Source organism: Hibiscus syriacus, unplaced genomic scaffold (genome assembly GCF_006381635.1).
Source record: "Hibiscus syriacus cultivar Baekdansim isolate YM2019G1 unplaced genomic scaffold, ASM638163v2 tig00110474_pilon, whole genome shotgun sequence".
Taxonomy (NCBI): Eukaryota; Viridiplantae; Streptophyta; class Magnoliopsida; order Malvales; family Malvaceae; genus Hibiscus; species Hibiscus syriacus.
Window position 1 is genome coordinate 806,790 of NW_024062753.1, and position 18,731 is coordinate 825,520.

The window sequence follows — 18,731 nt, forward strand, 5'->3', positions numbered from 1 at the left end:
ATGGTCATTTTATATTATTCACTTCTCATAAAAAAACTATATGGGTGGTTCCTTATGTTTTTAGTCCGTCTAATTTTAGTCATTGGTGAGAAAAAAATGGTTTTGGTCTCTTGCGTTGGCCCGTTCGGTTTTAGTCTTCTTCTTCCTTCAAAACCCCATTTACGGAGCTGGGAAAGTTGTTAATCTGACTTACTGGGAGAGTGTTGCTCGTATGACTGTTGATGAATCGAATCTAACAAGATTGTGGTTGAGAAATCAACTGTTCCTGTTAAAACTGTTGGGGAAAACGAGTTACTTCCCACACGAACGTAGTTTTAAAATTGACCTAAAATGTCAAGATTAAAACCACCAAATGTTGCACAGCGGATAAACCTGTCAAACTATTGAATATTGAAACACAATGGAAAAGAACCGAATAAAAAACAATAAATGAGAGAACACCAAATTTACGAGATTCGACGAGAATATCGTCTACTCCTCGGGCACCACACCGGATGATAACTTCACTATATCGCCAATATTACAACAAATGGAATTCTTTGGAATTCCCAAAGTGGGAGAATGAAGAATACAAGAGGAAGAGAGAACTTGTTTTTTGGATGATTTATAATGGAAATACTTAGGCCTATTTATAGTTGAGTTTCAAGAACAATATGTGCATAGTTTGGCCACCAACCAAGGAATCATAATCAGTAGCATGTTTTCCAGACCATACCTCCAATGGTGTTTTTTCTCCTATCGCTGATGACGGCAGACGATTAATGAGATGGCCAGCATATGTCACAGCCTCAGCCCAAAATGCCTTGCCTAACCCAACATTAGACAATATACATCGAACTTTCTCCAATAGTGTTCGATTCATACGCTCTGCCACCCCATTCTGTTATGGTGTATGTCTAACAATGAAGTGTCGAACAATACCATACTCATGGCAAACGTCAAAGAATGGGTCACTTTTATATTCCCCTCCATTGTCCGTCCTAAGACGTTTGATCTTTCTACCAGTCTGGTTCTCGATCATATTTTTCCATTTCAGGAAAATTTGAAGCACTTCATCTTTAGACTTCATCGGATACACCCAAACTCTTCTGGAAAAGTCATCTACAAAAGTTACAAAATAATGGTTTCCTCCCAAAGACGATGTCTTTGAAGGACCCCATACATCTGAGTGAAAATAATCTACAATACCTTTTGTATTATGTATAGTGGTTCCAAACTTCACTCTCTTCTGCTTTCCAGAACACAATGCTCGCAAAATTTCAATTTGCAAGCCTTTGCACCTTTCAACATTCCTTTCTTTGCCAGGATTTGCAAGGATTTCTCTCCAGCATGTCCCAACCGCATATGCCACAACTGGGTTGCGTCCAAATCATCACCTCCGGAAGCTGCTGCAACTGCTTCAATAATTGTACTACCTTGGTAGTAATACAAATTATGTTTCCTGATGCCCTTCATCATCACAAGTGCGCCATATGTGACTTTTAAAACTCCATCTCTCATAGTGACTACTGAGCCTTTGGATTCTAAGGCTCCCAACGAGATGAGATTTTTCTTCAAACTGGGCACGTATCAGACATCCGTCAGAACTCTGGTTGATCCATCTTGATTCTTCAATCGAATTGAACATATCACAACAGTTTTACAGGCATTTCATTGCCCATATAAACAACTCTTGCATTTAGTTCCACTAAATCGGAGAACCACTCCCGATTAGGGGACATATGATAGGTGCAACCCGAATCTAATATCCACTCATCGGAATGGAATGTTTTTGATGAAGCAACCAATGATATGTCAGAGTCATGTGCATCATGCTCTGCAACACATGCATTTGGAGCAGCTTTTCCTTTCTTCTTCAGCTTCGGACAATCTTTCTTTCAATGGCCTTTCTCATGACAAAAGGCACATTCATTTTTTCCCAGTCTGGACTTCGACTTTGATCTCCCTCTCCACTTTGGCTTTTGACTTTTCGAGCGACCTCTTGCCACCATGGCCTCTGCTGCTTCGTACTTGCTCTCCTTTTTGGTTTTCTTCCTGAGTTCATAACTATACAAAGCAGCAATTACATCTTTAAGGGTAACATTATCATTACCATGAAGTAACGTTGTCTCAAGGTGCTCAAATTCATCTGGAAGAGATGACAACAACATCAAAGCCAAATCTTCATCTTTGAAGGTTTTATCCATGCCCAATAAGTCTTCCACTAGCTCATTGAACGCAGTGATGTGTTCATTCATACTAGTGTCTGGTTGATAATCAAATCTGAACAATCTTTTCTTCATGTGGAGACGATTCTGAGAGCTTTTCTTCAGGAAGTTTTCCTCCAAAGCTTTCCACATCTTACTTGCAGAAGTCTCGTTCTTGTAGCCATACTTTTTCTCCCTAGAAAAACAAGATCGAATCGTGCTGCACGACAAACGATTGATTGTTCCCCATTCTTTCTCCTCCATATATTCGGGCTTTTCTTCCTCAATGGCGATGTCTAGACCTTGTTGGAATAAAGCGTCTAACACCTCGCCTTGCCACATGCCAAAATGATCGGATCCATCGAACAACTCCACCGATAAATTTGCATTTGACATCACCCTCCTCACCGGTCCAGATGAAGAGCTTGATGTCTCAACTGATCCGTATTTTGGAATTTTAATTCTAACGAACAATATTCAATATCACGAATTGTATCTTTTCAGCAACGGAACCACCAGGATAATCTCAACCGAAGCTCTGATACCAATTGTTGGGAAAAACGGGTTATTTCCCACACGAACGTAGTTTTAAAATTGACCTAAAATGTCAAGATTAAAACCACCAAAGGTTGCATAGCGGATAAACCTGTCAAACTATTGAATATTAAAACACAATGGAAAAGAACCGAATAAAAAACAATAAATGAGAGAACACACCAAATTTACGAGGTTCGATGAGAATATCGTCTACTCCTCGGGCACCACACCGGATGATAACTTCACTATATTGCCAATATTACAACAAATGGAATTCTTTAGAATTCCCAAAGTGGGAGAATGAAGAATACAAGAGGAAGAGAGAACTTATTTTTTGGATGATTTCTAATGGAAATACTTAGGCCTATTTATAGTTGAGTTTCAAGAACAATATGTTCAAAGTTTGGCCACCTACCAAAGAATTTTCCAATGTGTACAAGTTAGCCACCAAATATGAAATTCACATATTCAAAGTTTGGCCACCAACCAAGATGAAATTTCCAATAAGTTGGCCATCAACCAAGATGAAATTTTCAACTTGTCAACTTAATTTCTAGACAAATCTAACAAAAACAACCGAGGTTATAGAGAAAAATTTTAACCACAATAGCAAAGGCATTGATTTTTAGAATGGATAACAAAGCATGGAGGTATGATCATTTCTACTCTAGAGCTCATAGTAAGCACTACAAGAATGCCAAGAAACATGTTTTGTACAGTTATATGCCTTTAAACTCATAAGTAACAGGATAATAAACATAAGAAGTTTAGCAGAATAATAATTTTATTGTTAATTCAAGAAGAGCATGAGAGAGCAAATAGCCTACCAATTGTAAAAATTCCTCCCAAGAAACATCTTCTTTTCCTCTGATCATCTCTATCATGAACTATCGGTGGATCTTTGTCCCCCCAGGCATGCCTTTGAAGCATGGGAATGATGAGCCTCTGAGAGTGATAAGAGGATTGTATCAGGTGTGTGATAAGAGGAAAAGAAGAAAAGTGAAGAAATAAGAAAAAGAAGATGGGGAATGGGTTGAAGAAGAAGAAGAAGAGCCAGTCAAAATGGCGGTCAACGATTCAACTCAGTATATAACGGTCCAGCTGTATTTTTCGTCATGTTTCTTAACGGCGGTTAACGGCCAGTGACCATTTTGTTACAAACGATAACGTTAGTGACTTATTTGTAACTTTTGAAACATTAATGGTGAAAATAAAAACTTACCCAAATATCAGTGACCATTGGCGTAGTTTACCCTTAAACTTATAGTCTATAGACTCTAACAAGCCGATACGAGACCCGACTTTATCACGTTCCGGATCTCCCGTTCCCCAAATCTAGCTCCAAATCTCCTCCATGGACTTCCACCGCAACCCTTCCACAAACTCCCCCTCCTCCTCCTCCGCCTCCTCCGCTTGCTACTCCACAGTCCACCAAAACCTCCTCCCTCGACTACTGCCACCGAAAACGATCCGATGCACTCTTGGTGGGAATCCGTCTCCAAACAACGTTCCTGCATCCTTGCCCTCGCCGCTCTCCTCCCTTCTGGTGGAGCTACCGTTTCTTCCTTGGCCGATTCCGACCGTCCCGCCGTTTCTCTCCTCTCGTCTCCCTCGGCTTGCTCTCTGATTTCCTCTGTCCTTTCTTCTCCTACCTCCGGTTCCGGCTCCGACCTTCTCTGCCAATGGCTCTACGAAACTTTCCAATCCTCCGATCCTCATCTCCGCCTTCTCGTCCTCTCTTTTATACCTCTTCTCTCCGGCATCTACTTTTCCCGTATCCACTCATCGGATTCTTCTTCTCTGCTGTCTCTCGCCGGATTCGAAGCTGTTCTCGCCGTTTACTCTTCTGAAGCCAAATCCCGGGCCGGAAAACCGCTTCTCGTCCAAATTCCAGACCTCTCCCAACCATCTCTTTACCACACTCCTCGTAACAAATCCATTGACGACAGATCTAGACAATCCGTCGGCGTTTTGTCGCCTCCACTCGAGCCACATTTAGCAGTTAAGTCAACTAAGCGAGCTATAATCGTTGGGACGGTGTTCGATTGCTATTACAAGCAAATTTCTCAAATGTCGGCTTGGTCTAAACTGGACTTCTGCAAATTCGCAGCCGCTTGGGCCGGGCAAGATTGCCCTTGCAGGACAAAATTCGACCGGGATGACGATGATCACCGTGAAAACGTTAATGCAAACGGCAACTGTTACAATCAAGTTTCTAGAGAGGATTCTGGGTTTAACAACGGAACAAGAAGCCGCAACGGTGATGAAGCGGACTACGAGGATGATGTGATCAAGGAAGTGGTGGTGGAGGAGATGAACAATTTGGGGATTAATGGCAACGTTGAAAATATGGAGATAAAGGGTGTGAGGATCCCGTTACCTTGGGAACTTTTAAGGCCGGTGGTGACGATTTTAGGGCATTGTTTGTTTGGTCCATTGAATTCCCAAGACGTAAAGGACGCCGCCTCCGTCACGGTTAGGTGTTTATATGCCAGGGCGTCTCATGATTTGGCGCCACAAGCAATCTTGGCTTTGCAGAGTCTGATAAGGCTTGATAAGAGTGCAAGAGCAGCTGCAACGGCGGCAACCAATACGACTTCCAATGCTAACACACCTAGCAAGACTAAGAAGCTGGAAATCCTATTGGTTTCCAAGTGATTTCATGGTTTTGCTTGTGCAGGTAATGGATGTGTGCATAGTTAAGCTCAGGTATCTTTGTGTAGGATTATTTACACACTATGTGGAAAATCAATTTCACTACTATTACTTTAGTATCATTATCATCCTTGAAATTGTATTGTTTCTGCCTTCTCCTAGATTGTGTTTAGTGATTTTTATCCTCCGTAAGGTTGAAGTTGATGCTTGTGGATTCATGATTGCATAAAATGTGTGGATTTTTTAAATCACTTTGTATTGAGGATTTAAGGCTTTTGTTTTTCTTGAAACATTGTTTTATAGCTATACTATATGAGTCCCTTCATTTAACTGGGGCATACTCTTTTTGGTCAAGATTATAGCTTTGAACACTGCATATGTTATACTAGTCGCTAAGAGACTCTGTGCCTGTTGAATTGGCAGTTTTGAGTAGGCTGGCTTTTGTTGCACTAATCACTCCAAGTTCGTTATATTTGCATTGTTGTCATACCTAGAGAGTTAACACTCTTGCAGTTTAGCCCTAAATTTTTGCTTTGGGGCAACTTCTCTATCCTATGTTACTTGGCTTGTTCATAATAATATTACGTTATAGAGATCTAAAGCATGGTATTTGGATATGAATCCTTTGATGAACAAGAAGAGTTGAGATCTCGGCTAGGATATATATTATCTTGTGGGCATTATCATGTTCCTTACTAGCACATGACTGAGGGATGGCCCTGATTTCTTTTTGTGCGCTTCACTATCAAATCATTGCAAGTTAATGACTTGGACTCATTATTCAGAAGATCATGTGTAAGATGAAATAGGGTAACTTTCATGTTTATTTTTGTTCTTTTAACTGTTCTATTCGCATTTTCCTATAGCAATATAGGAATTTATGCACTACGAACACGTTATGGAATGATTGATTGAAGTCACGAGGCTGTTCGACCGGAGGATGGTATGGTTTTAGTATATTACCCAATTTATGCACCATGAACAGGTTATGGACTTATTGATTAGTTCATTTATTTTCATTTTCAAATTTATAATATTTATCACAAAGATTAATATATGATTTACCTTCTTTTTGTAATACATTGGATATCGAATTTGGATGAGGAAAAAGTCAGTTGTTGACCACTAAACCACTACTGGGGGTTCCATACATGATTCAGCATTTAATCTGTGTTATCTCTTGAGTAATAGTATTTGGTTTCATGCTACTAATGGTTTTTTATTTGTCGAAATTGGTCCTTAAACTAGGTTATAGGATTTAAATACTTTTTTTCTCTCAATTAATACTTGAACTTGGATTTTATCTTTCATTTCGGTACATGAATTAGGGTTCACTGTCATCAATTGATTCTGACAAAAATCAATTTCAAGTGCCAAAATTTGTGACACAAGTCAAATCCAAGTACCATTTTGAACAAAAATAATACCAAATACTAATTTATATTTAAATTTAGGATTTAGTTAGACGAAAGATCCATGTAATACGGGAAAATTTTACGTGCGACAGCTTTAATATATAGTTAAAGAAAGCGTTACGGTTTTGTTATTATCTTTTTAATAAAATCGGTAAAAATTTGCCGGAAGTATTATTATTTCTGTCGTTTTTGTTATTATTGGGTATTTTATTGGTTTTGTTAATATATTTGGTAAAGTGTTATTTAAAATATTATTATTTTTATATATTTTGTTATTATTAGGTATTTTATTAAAAATGTTAAAAAATATTAATATTTTAGTAAAAATATTAATATTTTAGGTAATTTTTTATCGATTTTGTTAAAAAAAATAATAACAAAACATGCACAGTATATTTCTTTAGCCGTACATGGTAGAACGGGATGTGTAATACCTATTTGAATGAAACGGAATTTTGTTATATGTAATTTGATGTAGTCTTACAATTTACTTAACACTATAACATTTACCAAACGTTAGTTAAAAGTGGCATTACTTTTCACAAAATAACATCACCAAGATTTTTATATTTCTTGTAAATTTTCCGTACAAAGAAATATTAGTATCGACATAAAAAAATATTTTCATTTAGCTTTTTCTCACTCATAATTGGATAAGTTTAAACTTTTTAATTTATTTTAAAAACTTTTTATTTGCCCAAATTTTAGTCAATTCGTCTTTATGGTTGGACATTTATGCACTATGAACAGGTTATTGAAGGCCTAATTAAAGTCACAACGCCGTTCGACCGAAGGATGGTATAGTTTTAGGATATTATCCAATGAAATGTTAAAAGATATAGCATCGACATAAAAATTATTTTCCTTGAACTTTCCCCCAAATCTTATTTTGATTAGGGAAGTTTAAAATTTTTAATTTATTCATTGAACGTTTGACTTGTTCATATTTTAATAATTTTATGATTCTATATTTATCTTTTCAAAATTATGAAATGATCTTAAAAAAATTTATTTTATTTTATTTTTGTTTTTTTTTTAATTTTCTTATTCCTTTTCATTTCTTGATAAGAAAAGATGAGTTTTAAAGTGATTTCAAAAAAAATCTAAAACGATAGGATGATAGGAGAAAATGAGACTTGTTCATCAGTGTCGAGTGATAGAAAAAAACCGTTAGAGAAATGATAGTTGCAACGTTGACATGACAAATGGAAGAAACTTTAAAAGTTTTATCTTCAAGGAAGAAAAAAAAGATGTCGATATACTGTTATCAAAAAACAGTTCACATCTACTAACTTATTACAATTTCATTCTTTTATTTCTGACTTAGAGCTCAAATCATCAAAATAAATGTAAAGCAAAAATTTAGTGAGTAAATTTTAAAAAATAAAATTTCAATGACAAAAATAGGAATTAAAAAGTTAATAAAATTTATAATTTACCCAAGTACTTTTTAAAAATCATTAAAATTTTGGGAAAACATAGAAAAAATATAGATTAATTTTTTAAAATTTGAAAATGACATCTAGAAGAGAATTCCAAAATTGATTTTTTATTAAAAAATATGATTTTTTAAATAAACTATCCAGTCCTGAATTGTCATGTGATTTATCATTTCAATGTACTTAAAATTTTAAGAATTCAATAAACATTTGATACAAAAACTAGAAGCAATTTGGCTAACTTGTGAAAGATGAGGGCTGCAGTGAAATAAAAATAAGTCCAAAGGGAAAAATTATAATGTTGGAGACTAAATTTATCTTTAAGTGAAAAATAGTTATATCATCAAATTTAACCAAATTAACAATTATTTGAGTATTCAATACAGCTTTGTCCTTATTCGAACACATTTGTAAATATCAGAATCTTAATCAATCATTTTTAAAAAATTAAACATTTTTGTCAATAACAACTTACAAAATAGACACTCAATGATACTAAAAATTATTTATTCAAAAAAAACTAAAAATTATTTTTTTTAATAAAAAATGTAAAATGTACTATTTTTATTTTCTCTTAAAAATATTTAGAATTTAATTCAATAACAATATATAAAATTAAAAACAATGAAATATGAATCTAAATATAAAACTAATAGTAAATAAGAATAATTTATATTTTATTAATTAATGATCTAGTTGATTATTGAAATACATGACCGTGAAAATAAAATTAAAGATTGCACTCAGGGATACATCTAGAGGGGAACCGGTGAGGGCGGTCGACCCCATAAAAGTTTTTAATTCCTATATATTTCAGAAATTTTCATTGTATTTTTTATTTAAAATATGTTTCGTCACCTAAACTTTTACAAGTTCTCCCCTACTTCAAATTTTTTAGGTTCCCTCATCTAACATGAAATTCTGTTTGTCCGTCCTTGAGTAGAATTAAAAGTACAGTTACAGGAGAAAGTAGGAAGAATACCAGGTGTTCCACCAGTCTCAGAACAATCTCCAAATCCATTGTGATTTTTTAAACAATCTGCCCTACAACTCTCAAGTTGACAACTGTTTTGTTGTGACATCTCAAAGCATCCTTCAGTCTCAGGTACCATTGTAATAACTGCAATAAATATTTATCAATTATATAAAAAAGAAAACCCTATCAACTATGAGATTAAGGGATAAAGACAACAAACCAGTGAAGAGTAGGGCAATGACGACAGCTTGAGAGAAGGTAAATCTAGCCATGTTTTTGAATGTTTTCTTACAAGAAGAAAAATCTTATGTTTTTTCTATGAAATTGGTTGATGGTTTAGGGTTTATGCATGTACTGATGGAATTACCATTTACAAAGCTATTAATGAGTCAATCAAGAAATATCAAAATACTATACGTTACTATCAAAATTTGATTCTTTCCATGAAAAGCACATCGATTTTCTTAGATTTCCAACGCTATTAATGTGCCAATTAAATGAGAATTAAGAAAATAAAATAGGTTTGATTTGGAAATACAAATGTGAAAATTAATGAAAAAAAAGACCCAAAGTTTAAATATATACAAATTACACGTCAATAAACGAAATTTAAGAAATTTTATGCGTTTTTCATGGAAAGAATAAAAATTTGATAGTAACGTATGATATTGTGATATTCCTGGATTGACTCATTAATATCTTTGTAAATGGTACTTCCATCAGTACATGCATGGCATAGAGTAGTGTATATATAAACCCTAAACCATCAACCAATTTCATATAAAAACATATTTTTTTTGTAAGAAAATATTCAAAAGCATGGCTAGATTTACTCTCTCATGCTGTCGTCGTTGCCTTACTCTTCACTGGTTTGTTGTCTTTATCCCTTAATTTCATAGTTGATAGTGTTTTTTTTTAATAATTGGTTAATATTTATCGCAGTTATCACAATAGTACCTGAGACTGAAGGATGCGAGGAGATATCAGAACAAAACAGTTGTCAACTTGAGAGTTGTAAGGCAGATTGTTTACAAAATCACAATGGCTTTGGAGAATGTACTCAGACCGGAGGAACACCTGGTATTCATCCCACTTTCTCCTGTAAATGTACTTTTAATTGCACTCTTTAATTTTATTTTCACTCTCATGTATTTCAATAATCAACGCGATGGTTAATTAATAAAATATCAACTATTCTTATTCACTGTTGTTATTTTTATTTTTAAATTCATATTTGTTTGTTTATATTTATTGTATTGTTATTGAATTAAATTTATAACATTTTAAGAGAAAAATAACAATAGTATATTGTACACACTCTTTTTATTGAAAATTAAATAGCTTTTTAGGTTTTTTTTTTTGAAAAAATAACTTTTTAGTATAATTGTCAATAAATGGGAGTTTAATCATTTTGTAATTTTGATTAGTTATATATATATGCATCAAATGACCATATATGAAAAATTAATGGGTAATTATTATGGAAGTGAAATATATATATATATATATGGTTTAGGAAATATGTTTTTTTATACTTTTTCAAAATTATATAATTTTACATTATATTAATCATCCCACAACTTTCGATATGCTAAAGACAAATATAGAATAAAGCAATCAGGCTAGAGCCAGCCCTTCGTGGTTACTTTACAGTATGGTTGCACTTCTAATTTTAAATTATTTTACAAATAAACCTAAATTTAAATCCATATCCATTTCTCTAAATACTTTATGCGGTTATTTATATTAAATTTAAAAACAATTATTTATGGAATATTCGTTTTTATGTTTATTTAACTTTTATTAGTATTTTCAAAAGAAAACTTTTAGTAAATTTGTCTAATTTTAAAATTATTTAAGTTAATGTTATGTTCGTGTATGCTATAAGATATATGGAAATTGATTTTTTTTCCGGATATTCATAACTACTGCTAGTATAGTATCATATATTCTCGTCTCTAAAATTCAATTAGAACTTTTACTATAATGTATGCTTATATAAAAAGATAATTAAAAAAAATTTAAACTTAATAAACACCTTCAATTGTAATTCAAAATCAAATTAAATAAAATCTGAATTAACCCATGACTATCCCTTCACTCAGCTATGAATAAAACATATCTTCATTATTTTGTTATGTTTCTCCTTGGTTCTTGGATTCTCCCATAAATTATGGTGGAAAGTATTTCCCAATGGCCAATGAACATTCATCCACGTGGAAACTGAGAATACCAGCTCGCCATTGCAGTATCCCAAGTAGTTTCCTCCAAGCTTCCTCTCTCTCTCTCAACTCATCATCATTTACTCCATTAATTATTCCAAAACCCTGTTTGTTTCTTTTTTCTTTGTTAATGGGGTTCCCCCTAGCTTTATAGCTCACTTTCTTTTACTTACACCACACTTCTTGTCCTATAAATAAACCCAAAACCAAAGTATCCATCTGCGACTCCCAAATCACTTTCTTCAACAAGCTCATCACCATGAAGTGCTCTTACACAAAGCCAGCGTTGCTTGCAATGGTTTTTATGGTGACAATGGTGGCCACGGCTTTTGGACAGGGAACTCGAGTCGGGTTCTATTCTAAATCGTGCCGTCAAGCCGAGTCCATCGTTAAGTCGACCGTGGAATCCCATTTCCGTACCAATCCCGCCATCGCGCCGGGCTTGTTGAGGATGCACTTCCATGACTGCTTCGTCAACGGCTGTGACGGGTCGGTTCTCATCGACGGTCCCGATACGGAGAGAAGAGCCCCTCAGAACAGCTTACTGAGAGGCTTTGAAGTCATTGACGACGCCAAAAGAAAGCTCGAAGCCGTTTGCCCCGGCGTCGTATCGTGCGCTGATGTTCTATCTCTCGCTGCTCGTGACTCCGTCGTCTTGGTAAAATAACTCGGATTCTATATTATTGTAGTACGTAGTTGGATTTGGTGACGAAAAAAATATTTTTATGACCACTAAAAGTCTCATAATTTTATATTATATGTGAAATGAAAAAGCAGACAAAAGGAATAAATTGGAAGGTGCCCACGGGACGTAAAGATGGAAGGGTTTCGTTGCAATCGGATGCCTCCAGCTTGCCTAGCTTTAGGAGCTCCATCGACTCCCAAAAGCAACAATTTGCTCGCTTTGGTCTCGACACTAAAGATCTTGTCGTCCTTGTTGGTAAGTAATTTGAATTTAATTCGACCTAAATCATAATACCTTCTTTTACTTCTTACAATTTTATTTCTAAATTTGTAGGAGGACACACCGTAGGGACAGCAGCTTGCTTGGTATTTAGCTACAGACTAAATAACTTCACCAATGGTGGTCCAGACACGACAATCAACTCATCATTCCTCCCTCAGCTGCAAGCACTTTGCCCGCAAAACGGAAACAACTTCCGGCGTGTGGATTTGGACACCGGTAGTGCCAACAAGTTCGACACATCCTTCTTCACCAACTTGAAGAACGGCCGAGGCGTGCTCGAGTCGGACCAGAAGTTGTGGACCGATCCATCGACGAGGACCATCATCCAGCAGTTATTGGGCGAGAAAGGCCTCAAGAGATTGAACTTTAACAAGGAATTCGCTAGGTCGATGGTGAAGATGAGTAATATAGGTGTGAAGACGGGTAGTAATGGTGAAATTCGAAGGGTTTGCTCCGCAATTAACTAATTTCTTTTGGCATTAAGAGCTTTTCCTAATAAGTTAATGAAATCATTTTGTAATGTCTTGATTTCAATGATTTCAAGTTGTGGACAAGAAAATAAACGTTAAAATCAATTATTTATTTATTTATGATCTATTTCAATTCAACTTTAAAATCATGGAAATTTAAAATTAATTTTATGTGTAGATGAATAAATTATTAGTAAAAATAATTTATAAAATATTAATATTTTTAAATTAAAAAATCTATAAATTACTCGAAATCAACGACCATTGTCGGTAATAATATATTTTACATTGACCAAGAAAACCCTAACATTGCCCAAGTTAAATTATTAACAAGTATATGTAAGTTTTGATATTCGTATTTGTTTTTTATATTAATTGTGAAAATATGAATATAATATATAAATGCTGTCATATTTATTATATTATAATTTTTGGATCCATAAATCGTGAATATTTTAATTCTATAAACGATTTAAAAATGACTGTATGTCTTATTTATTTAAATTGTAATATTTTAAAAATTATTTTTATTAATTAGATATTGATTTGTTAATTCTATTTGTGGAGTTAAAAAAACTCCATCTCTAGTCTATCAAATAATAATTTATTTATTCTATTTTTGGTAGGCTTGTTTCCTGACTGGCCGAATCAGTTCTGGTGGAGTATTGGCTTTTGTTTGTAGTTTTGTTCCAATGTCTTGTGTGGCTGTGATTGTGCCTTTGTTTTGGTCGGGATCTTGGTTGATCTTCAATTATTCCGGTGCAGTGGTTTTGTATTTTGTTATGGTAGTGGCTTTGTGGTGTTGCATTGTACATGAACCTTTGATACATACAATAAAGTTATTCTATTTCACAAACAACCTTAATTTACAAACAAATTTATCAAGTGGCGTCAATGATAAAAGAGAATATTGTTCTCTCTAGGGTATTGAGTTCGAGCAGTTGTCTCTATAAGATGTGTGTGTTATTAATAGATTAAGGAGTTTTGAAACAAATACTATCTTATAATCATTTCAGATCATTAAAAGAGAAATCACTATTATGAAACATTAGAATTTGTGTATTCTATTTCCTATTTACTACATATTCAAAGTAGATATATGCTTGAGGTATTTTATCTAAATCTATTTTTTATGAATAATAAATATAAATTCAATTAATTATCATTCGAACTTATTTTACTTTTGCAATTAAATGATTCAGATAAATGGTTTGAACTTTTATATCTGATTAATTTGGCTACACTTTTTAGAGATAATTGGTTCAGATGTGTTATAACATAACATATGTTAGTAATGCTTAAGAGTGTAGGCGCATATATCTCACGTTGAGAAGGAAAATTCTTTTGAAATGGTATTTAAAGAGACATTATTTCTCTTCCTTAGTGAATGTTGTTAGCTCTTTCGATTAATTAAAAATTGTCAAGAGGAGTTGAATTGACCTTAAGATGCTTTGACATTCAATAGAATCGATCTTTTGAGTAAAAAATTCTTGAAAATTTGACTTTAAAGTGCACATGTTTTTTGAAAAAGTTCGACTAAGTTGAAAAACATTTAAAATAAATTTTCAAGTTAATTTGGACTTTAAATTGTTTTTGATAAATTTTTAACAAATTATATTAAGTCAAAAAATTCTTTTGAGACCAAAAATTAATTTTACAATTTAATTGTTGTATCAAAATATTAATTCAACAAATGTGGTTGGACAACTCCCTCGTACGTCCTTATCAATTTCATCGTCATCTGATCGTTCAACTCGGTTTGTAGTTGTGGTCATACATTTTTTTTTTTGAAATTAATTCATTATAATATAACAACTATTACACCTGTTGATTTTTGTGAGATGATTGTTGGATCTCCACGAGTCTAATCTAAACGCTTTTGGGGCTTGATTCATCTTTTCACAACAGCAGACAACATTTGTATTCAGAAGATTAATTCCAACAATATATATGTTACATAGTAGTATTATGGCAGCAACTGTAACAGCTGCGTGGTTTAAGTCTTATTTTGCGTTTTGTGTCTGTGAATAAAGCTTATAAATACATAGCTCTATCCTCATTTTTTATCATTCAAATTAAAACAAAATATTTAGCCCTTCTACGAAAATACTTCATTCCTTCAAATTTTGAAAGTTTTTCATTCTTTACGATTTTAAAAGAAGAGCAGTAGACCGCTGTCTACACTAATTTCTGAGTGTACGAATTCTCAAAAAGATTGTGTTAACTTCGGAGGACGACCGTCTACTACAACGATTATACACATCATGACAAATATTTTCTAAGACAATGATTAATACCACAACACAATTACTCTTTTTTATTTATTTGTTTTAATATTTTTCAGTTAATATTGTCGATTCCGCTTTGTAATTTTTATTTTACCAACAATACAAATTCTATACAAATTATTACCTATATGTGTAAATTTATATTAATTTAAATTTATCACGTACAAATTCTATCTGAATTTATTTTAATCTATATTGTTTTTGATTTATACTTTACACGGATTTGACTATAAAAATTTTAGTCCTTAATCTATATACTTATAGTTATATTACTTTTAAAATAAATAAATAAAGTGTATTTTAAATTTTTAATCTTATCCGACGTCTAAAAAACGGTTAAAAAATGACGTGACCTGTTAAACAAGTGATCGGTTAAAATTTAGACCAGTTATGTTATATCATTTAACCAGAAATATTATCAAGTACAATAATATATTAGGTAGCGCTTATATAATGTAATAGATAACGCTTATATTGACCTATTTTCTAACTAAACAGATATATTTAAACCGGTAATACTACAAATTTACCTATTATATTATAATTATCGATTTTGATGTTTTTGGGATTGATACAATTTTAAATGTATCGACACTTTATGCATGCACCTCGTTGTGCTTTCATTTTGGGAAAAAAGTATCGACACATATTTAAAGAGTGTCGATATATAATGTAAACCTATTTGCTAATTAACAGTATATTTTTATCGGTTACATTGTAAATTTACCTGTTACATAATAATTATCGATTTTGATTTTTTTAAATCGATATTTTTCATAAATGCATCGACACTTATGCATGCACCAATTTGAGTTCTTCAATCATAAGTTTATTCTTTAAGAAACTAAAACTGGTTTAACTTTATCTTATGGAGTAATAAAAGTATATCATAAGTTTGCGTTGAGAGATGTTTGTTTCTGGGTTTTTGTTCTTTGAGAAACTGATAACATGGTGGGTTTCATAATGTTATTCTTTTGTTAATGCAAAGTTTTTGTTATTTTCTTACTGGGTTTTGCTTAAAATATCTAACTTTTTGTATTAAAAAATAAAAATTCTGAAATAAAAATGATCACACAAGCACACTTTTTTACTACCGGTTTTGTCATTTCGAGATCGATTTTGTTATATTTTTACTTGTTATATTGTTATGGATCGATACATTTTTATAAAGTATCGACACTTTATTGGCGCTATAACTTTTTTTCTTTTAAATTCCAAAAGTGTCGACATATCTGGTAGCTCTTTACCGATTTTGTCATTTCGAGACCAGTTTGTCATATTTTTACCTGTTATATTGTTATGGATCGATACATTTTTATAAAGTATCGACACTTTATTAGCGCTATAACTTCTTCTCTTTTAAATTCCAAAAGTGTCGATACTTATAATAAAGTATCGACACTATCAACATATCCGATAGCGCTTTACTTGTTTTGTTATTTATAGACCGGTTTTGTCATTTTTTTTACCTATTTTATTGTTATGGATCGATACATTTTTATAAAGTATCGACACTATCAACATATCCGGTAGCGCTTTACCTGTTTTGTCATTTATAGACCGGTTTTGTCATTTTTTTTACATGTTATATTGTTATGGATCGATACATTTTTATAAAGTATCGACACTTTCAATATATCCGGTAGCGCTTTACCTGTTTTGTCATTTATAGACCGGTTTTGTCATTTTTTACCTGTTATATTGTTATGGATCGATACATTTTTATAAAGTATCGACACTTTCAATATATCTGGTAGCGCTTTACCTGTTTTGTCATTTATAGACCGATTTTGTCATTTTTTTACCTGTTATATTGTTATAGATAGATACATTTTTATAAAGTATCGACACTTTCAATATATCCGGTAGCGCTTTACCTGTTTTGTCATTTATAGACCGGTTTTGATATTTTTTTTACTTGTTATATTGTTATGCATCAATATATTTTTATAAAGTATCGACACAAACCGACAAGCTAAGTTTGCCGGTTGCCAAATTTTTTAATATTTATTCATGATTTCCACCTATTACATTATTATTACTCGATATTTCCGGTAACACTAAACCGAATTTATCAAATATCTTTTAATATATCCGGTAACGTCGCATATTAATCGTATATTAGTCCGTCTTTCCGGAGACAATCCCACGGCTAGGAGATCCGATCAGTTTCGGCGACGTGATAGGTCAGCGTCCCTCAGACATCGGGAATATCGACACGTGTCTCAAGAACACTTGGCAAATAATTTTTCTATTACGGCCTACTTCCCGTAGGTTATACTAATTACTTGGGCTAAATTACATAACTGACACTGTTTGTTTTTAATTTTACTTTTCTAACACCGTTCGACCAATATTTCCAAAACTAGCACCCTTTCTGCTGAGTTGGCAAAGGCGCGTCCCCGGGGACGCGCTTTACCCGTGTTTTCACTGAGTTGGATGCCACGTGTGAAAGGCGCGTCCCCGGGGACGCGCCTTTGCCATATCAGTAGACACGTGTGGAAGGCGCATCCCCGGGGACGCGCCTTTCATTAAATGTCATAAATGCCCCTATCCGTTTTTCCTAACTACCCCTCCTCCTCCCCTATATAAACCCCCTCAACCCTCACTCATTCTTCACACCAAAATCATCTTCTCATCTCTTATAACTCAAATTCTCCAAATATTTGAGTTTTAAATTTGTTATTAGTGGTAAGAAATTTATTTTTATGTTAGTATTTTTTTAAATAGTTATTATTTTTTATATTAATATATTTATGTAAATATTATTTTTTTATTAAAATAATATTTATATAATTATTATTTATTTAGAATTATTAATTTTTTTGCTAATTATATTGTTTTGTCTACAGTTATAATGGAAAACGAAATGCTGTTGCGATTGGATATTGATCATATCTCCAGACATTTTAGCGATATGGTAATATTTTTTATAATTAATGTTAATGTTAATATTTAAATTTATTTTTATTTTAAAGTTATTATGAATTTATATTAATTTTTACTTTTTATAATATATATTATTTAGGATGCTGATCGTATTTTAGAAACTTTTATTAAAATCCACGTATACCGACACCGGAACGTATTTTGCCATATTTGGCTTCTGCTGGGTTCGGGTATATTGCAACAATTATAGGCGGTTGCAAACTCGAACTTGTCCTAATTTCTGCACTGATTGAGAGGTGGAGGCCCGAGACACACACTTTTCACCTTCCATGTGGAGAGGCAACAATTACATTGGAGGATGTCTCTATGCATATGGGGCTTCCCGTCGACGGAAATATGATGTGTGGTATGGCGGATGGTGATTGGCAATCAATGTGCATTGATTATCTTGGAGCTGCTCCGCCAGAGTTTAATGGAGGTAGAATAGCTTTATCTTGGTTGAAAGCTAATTTTGAGGTTTTAAATGAAAATGCTTCAGAGGATCAAGCAAAGGCATGTGCTCGGGCATATATTCTACGAATAATTGGAGGAATATTGATGCCCGACAAATCTCGCAACCAGGTGCATTGTATGTGGTTGCGGCATCTGATCGATTTTGATGAAGCTGGAAGATATAGTTGGGGTGCT

At 33.3% G+C, this 18,731-nt stretch overlaps 1 protein-coding gene and 1 pseudogene across 1 annotated transcript; both read left to right on the forward strand.

The window, feature by feature from the left end:
* Nucleotides 1-4,077: 4,077 nt before the first annotated feature.
* Nucleotides 4,078-5,622, forward strand: LOC120128005 (annotated as a pseudogene).
* A 6,050-nt stretch (nt 5,623-11,672) lies between these two features.
* On the forward strand, nt 11,673-12,947 carry LOC120127983 (peroxidase N1-like). Its single transcript, XM_039145770.1, has 3 exons — nt 11,673-12,088; nt 12,208-12,370; nt 12,449-12,947. Exons 1-3 carry the CDS (start codon nt 11,690-11,692, stop codon nt 12,862-12,864), a joined length of 978 nt encoding a protein of 325 aa, XP_039001701.1. The 5' UTR covers nt 11,673-11,689; the 3' UTR covers nt 12,865-12,947.
* Nucleotides 12,948-18,731: the final 5,784 nt, after the last annotated feature.

Excerpts from the sequence above, each read along its gene's own strand:
- LOC120127983 (XM_039145770.1), top strand. The coding sequence starts at position 11,690 with ATGAAGTGCTCTTACACAAAGCCAGCGTTGCTTGCAATGGTTTTTATG. Across the intron at positions 12,089-12,207 it reads CTCGTGACTCCGTCGTCTTG|ACAAAAGGAATAAATTGGAA; the intron begins GTAAAATAACTC and ends ATGAAAAAGCAG. Across the intron at positions 12,371-12,448 it reads AGATCTTGTCGTCCTTGTTG|GAGGACACACCGTAGGGACA; the intron begins GTAAGTAATTTG and ends CTAAATTTGTAG.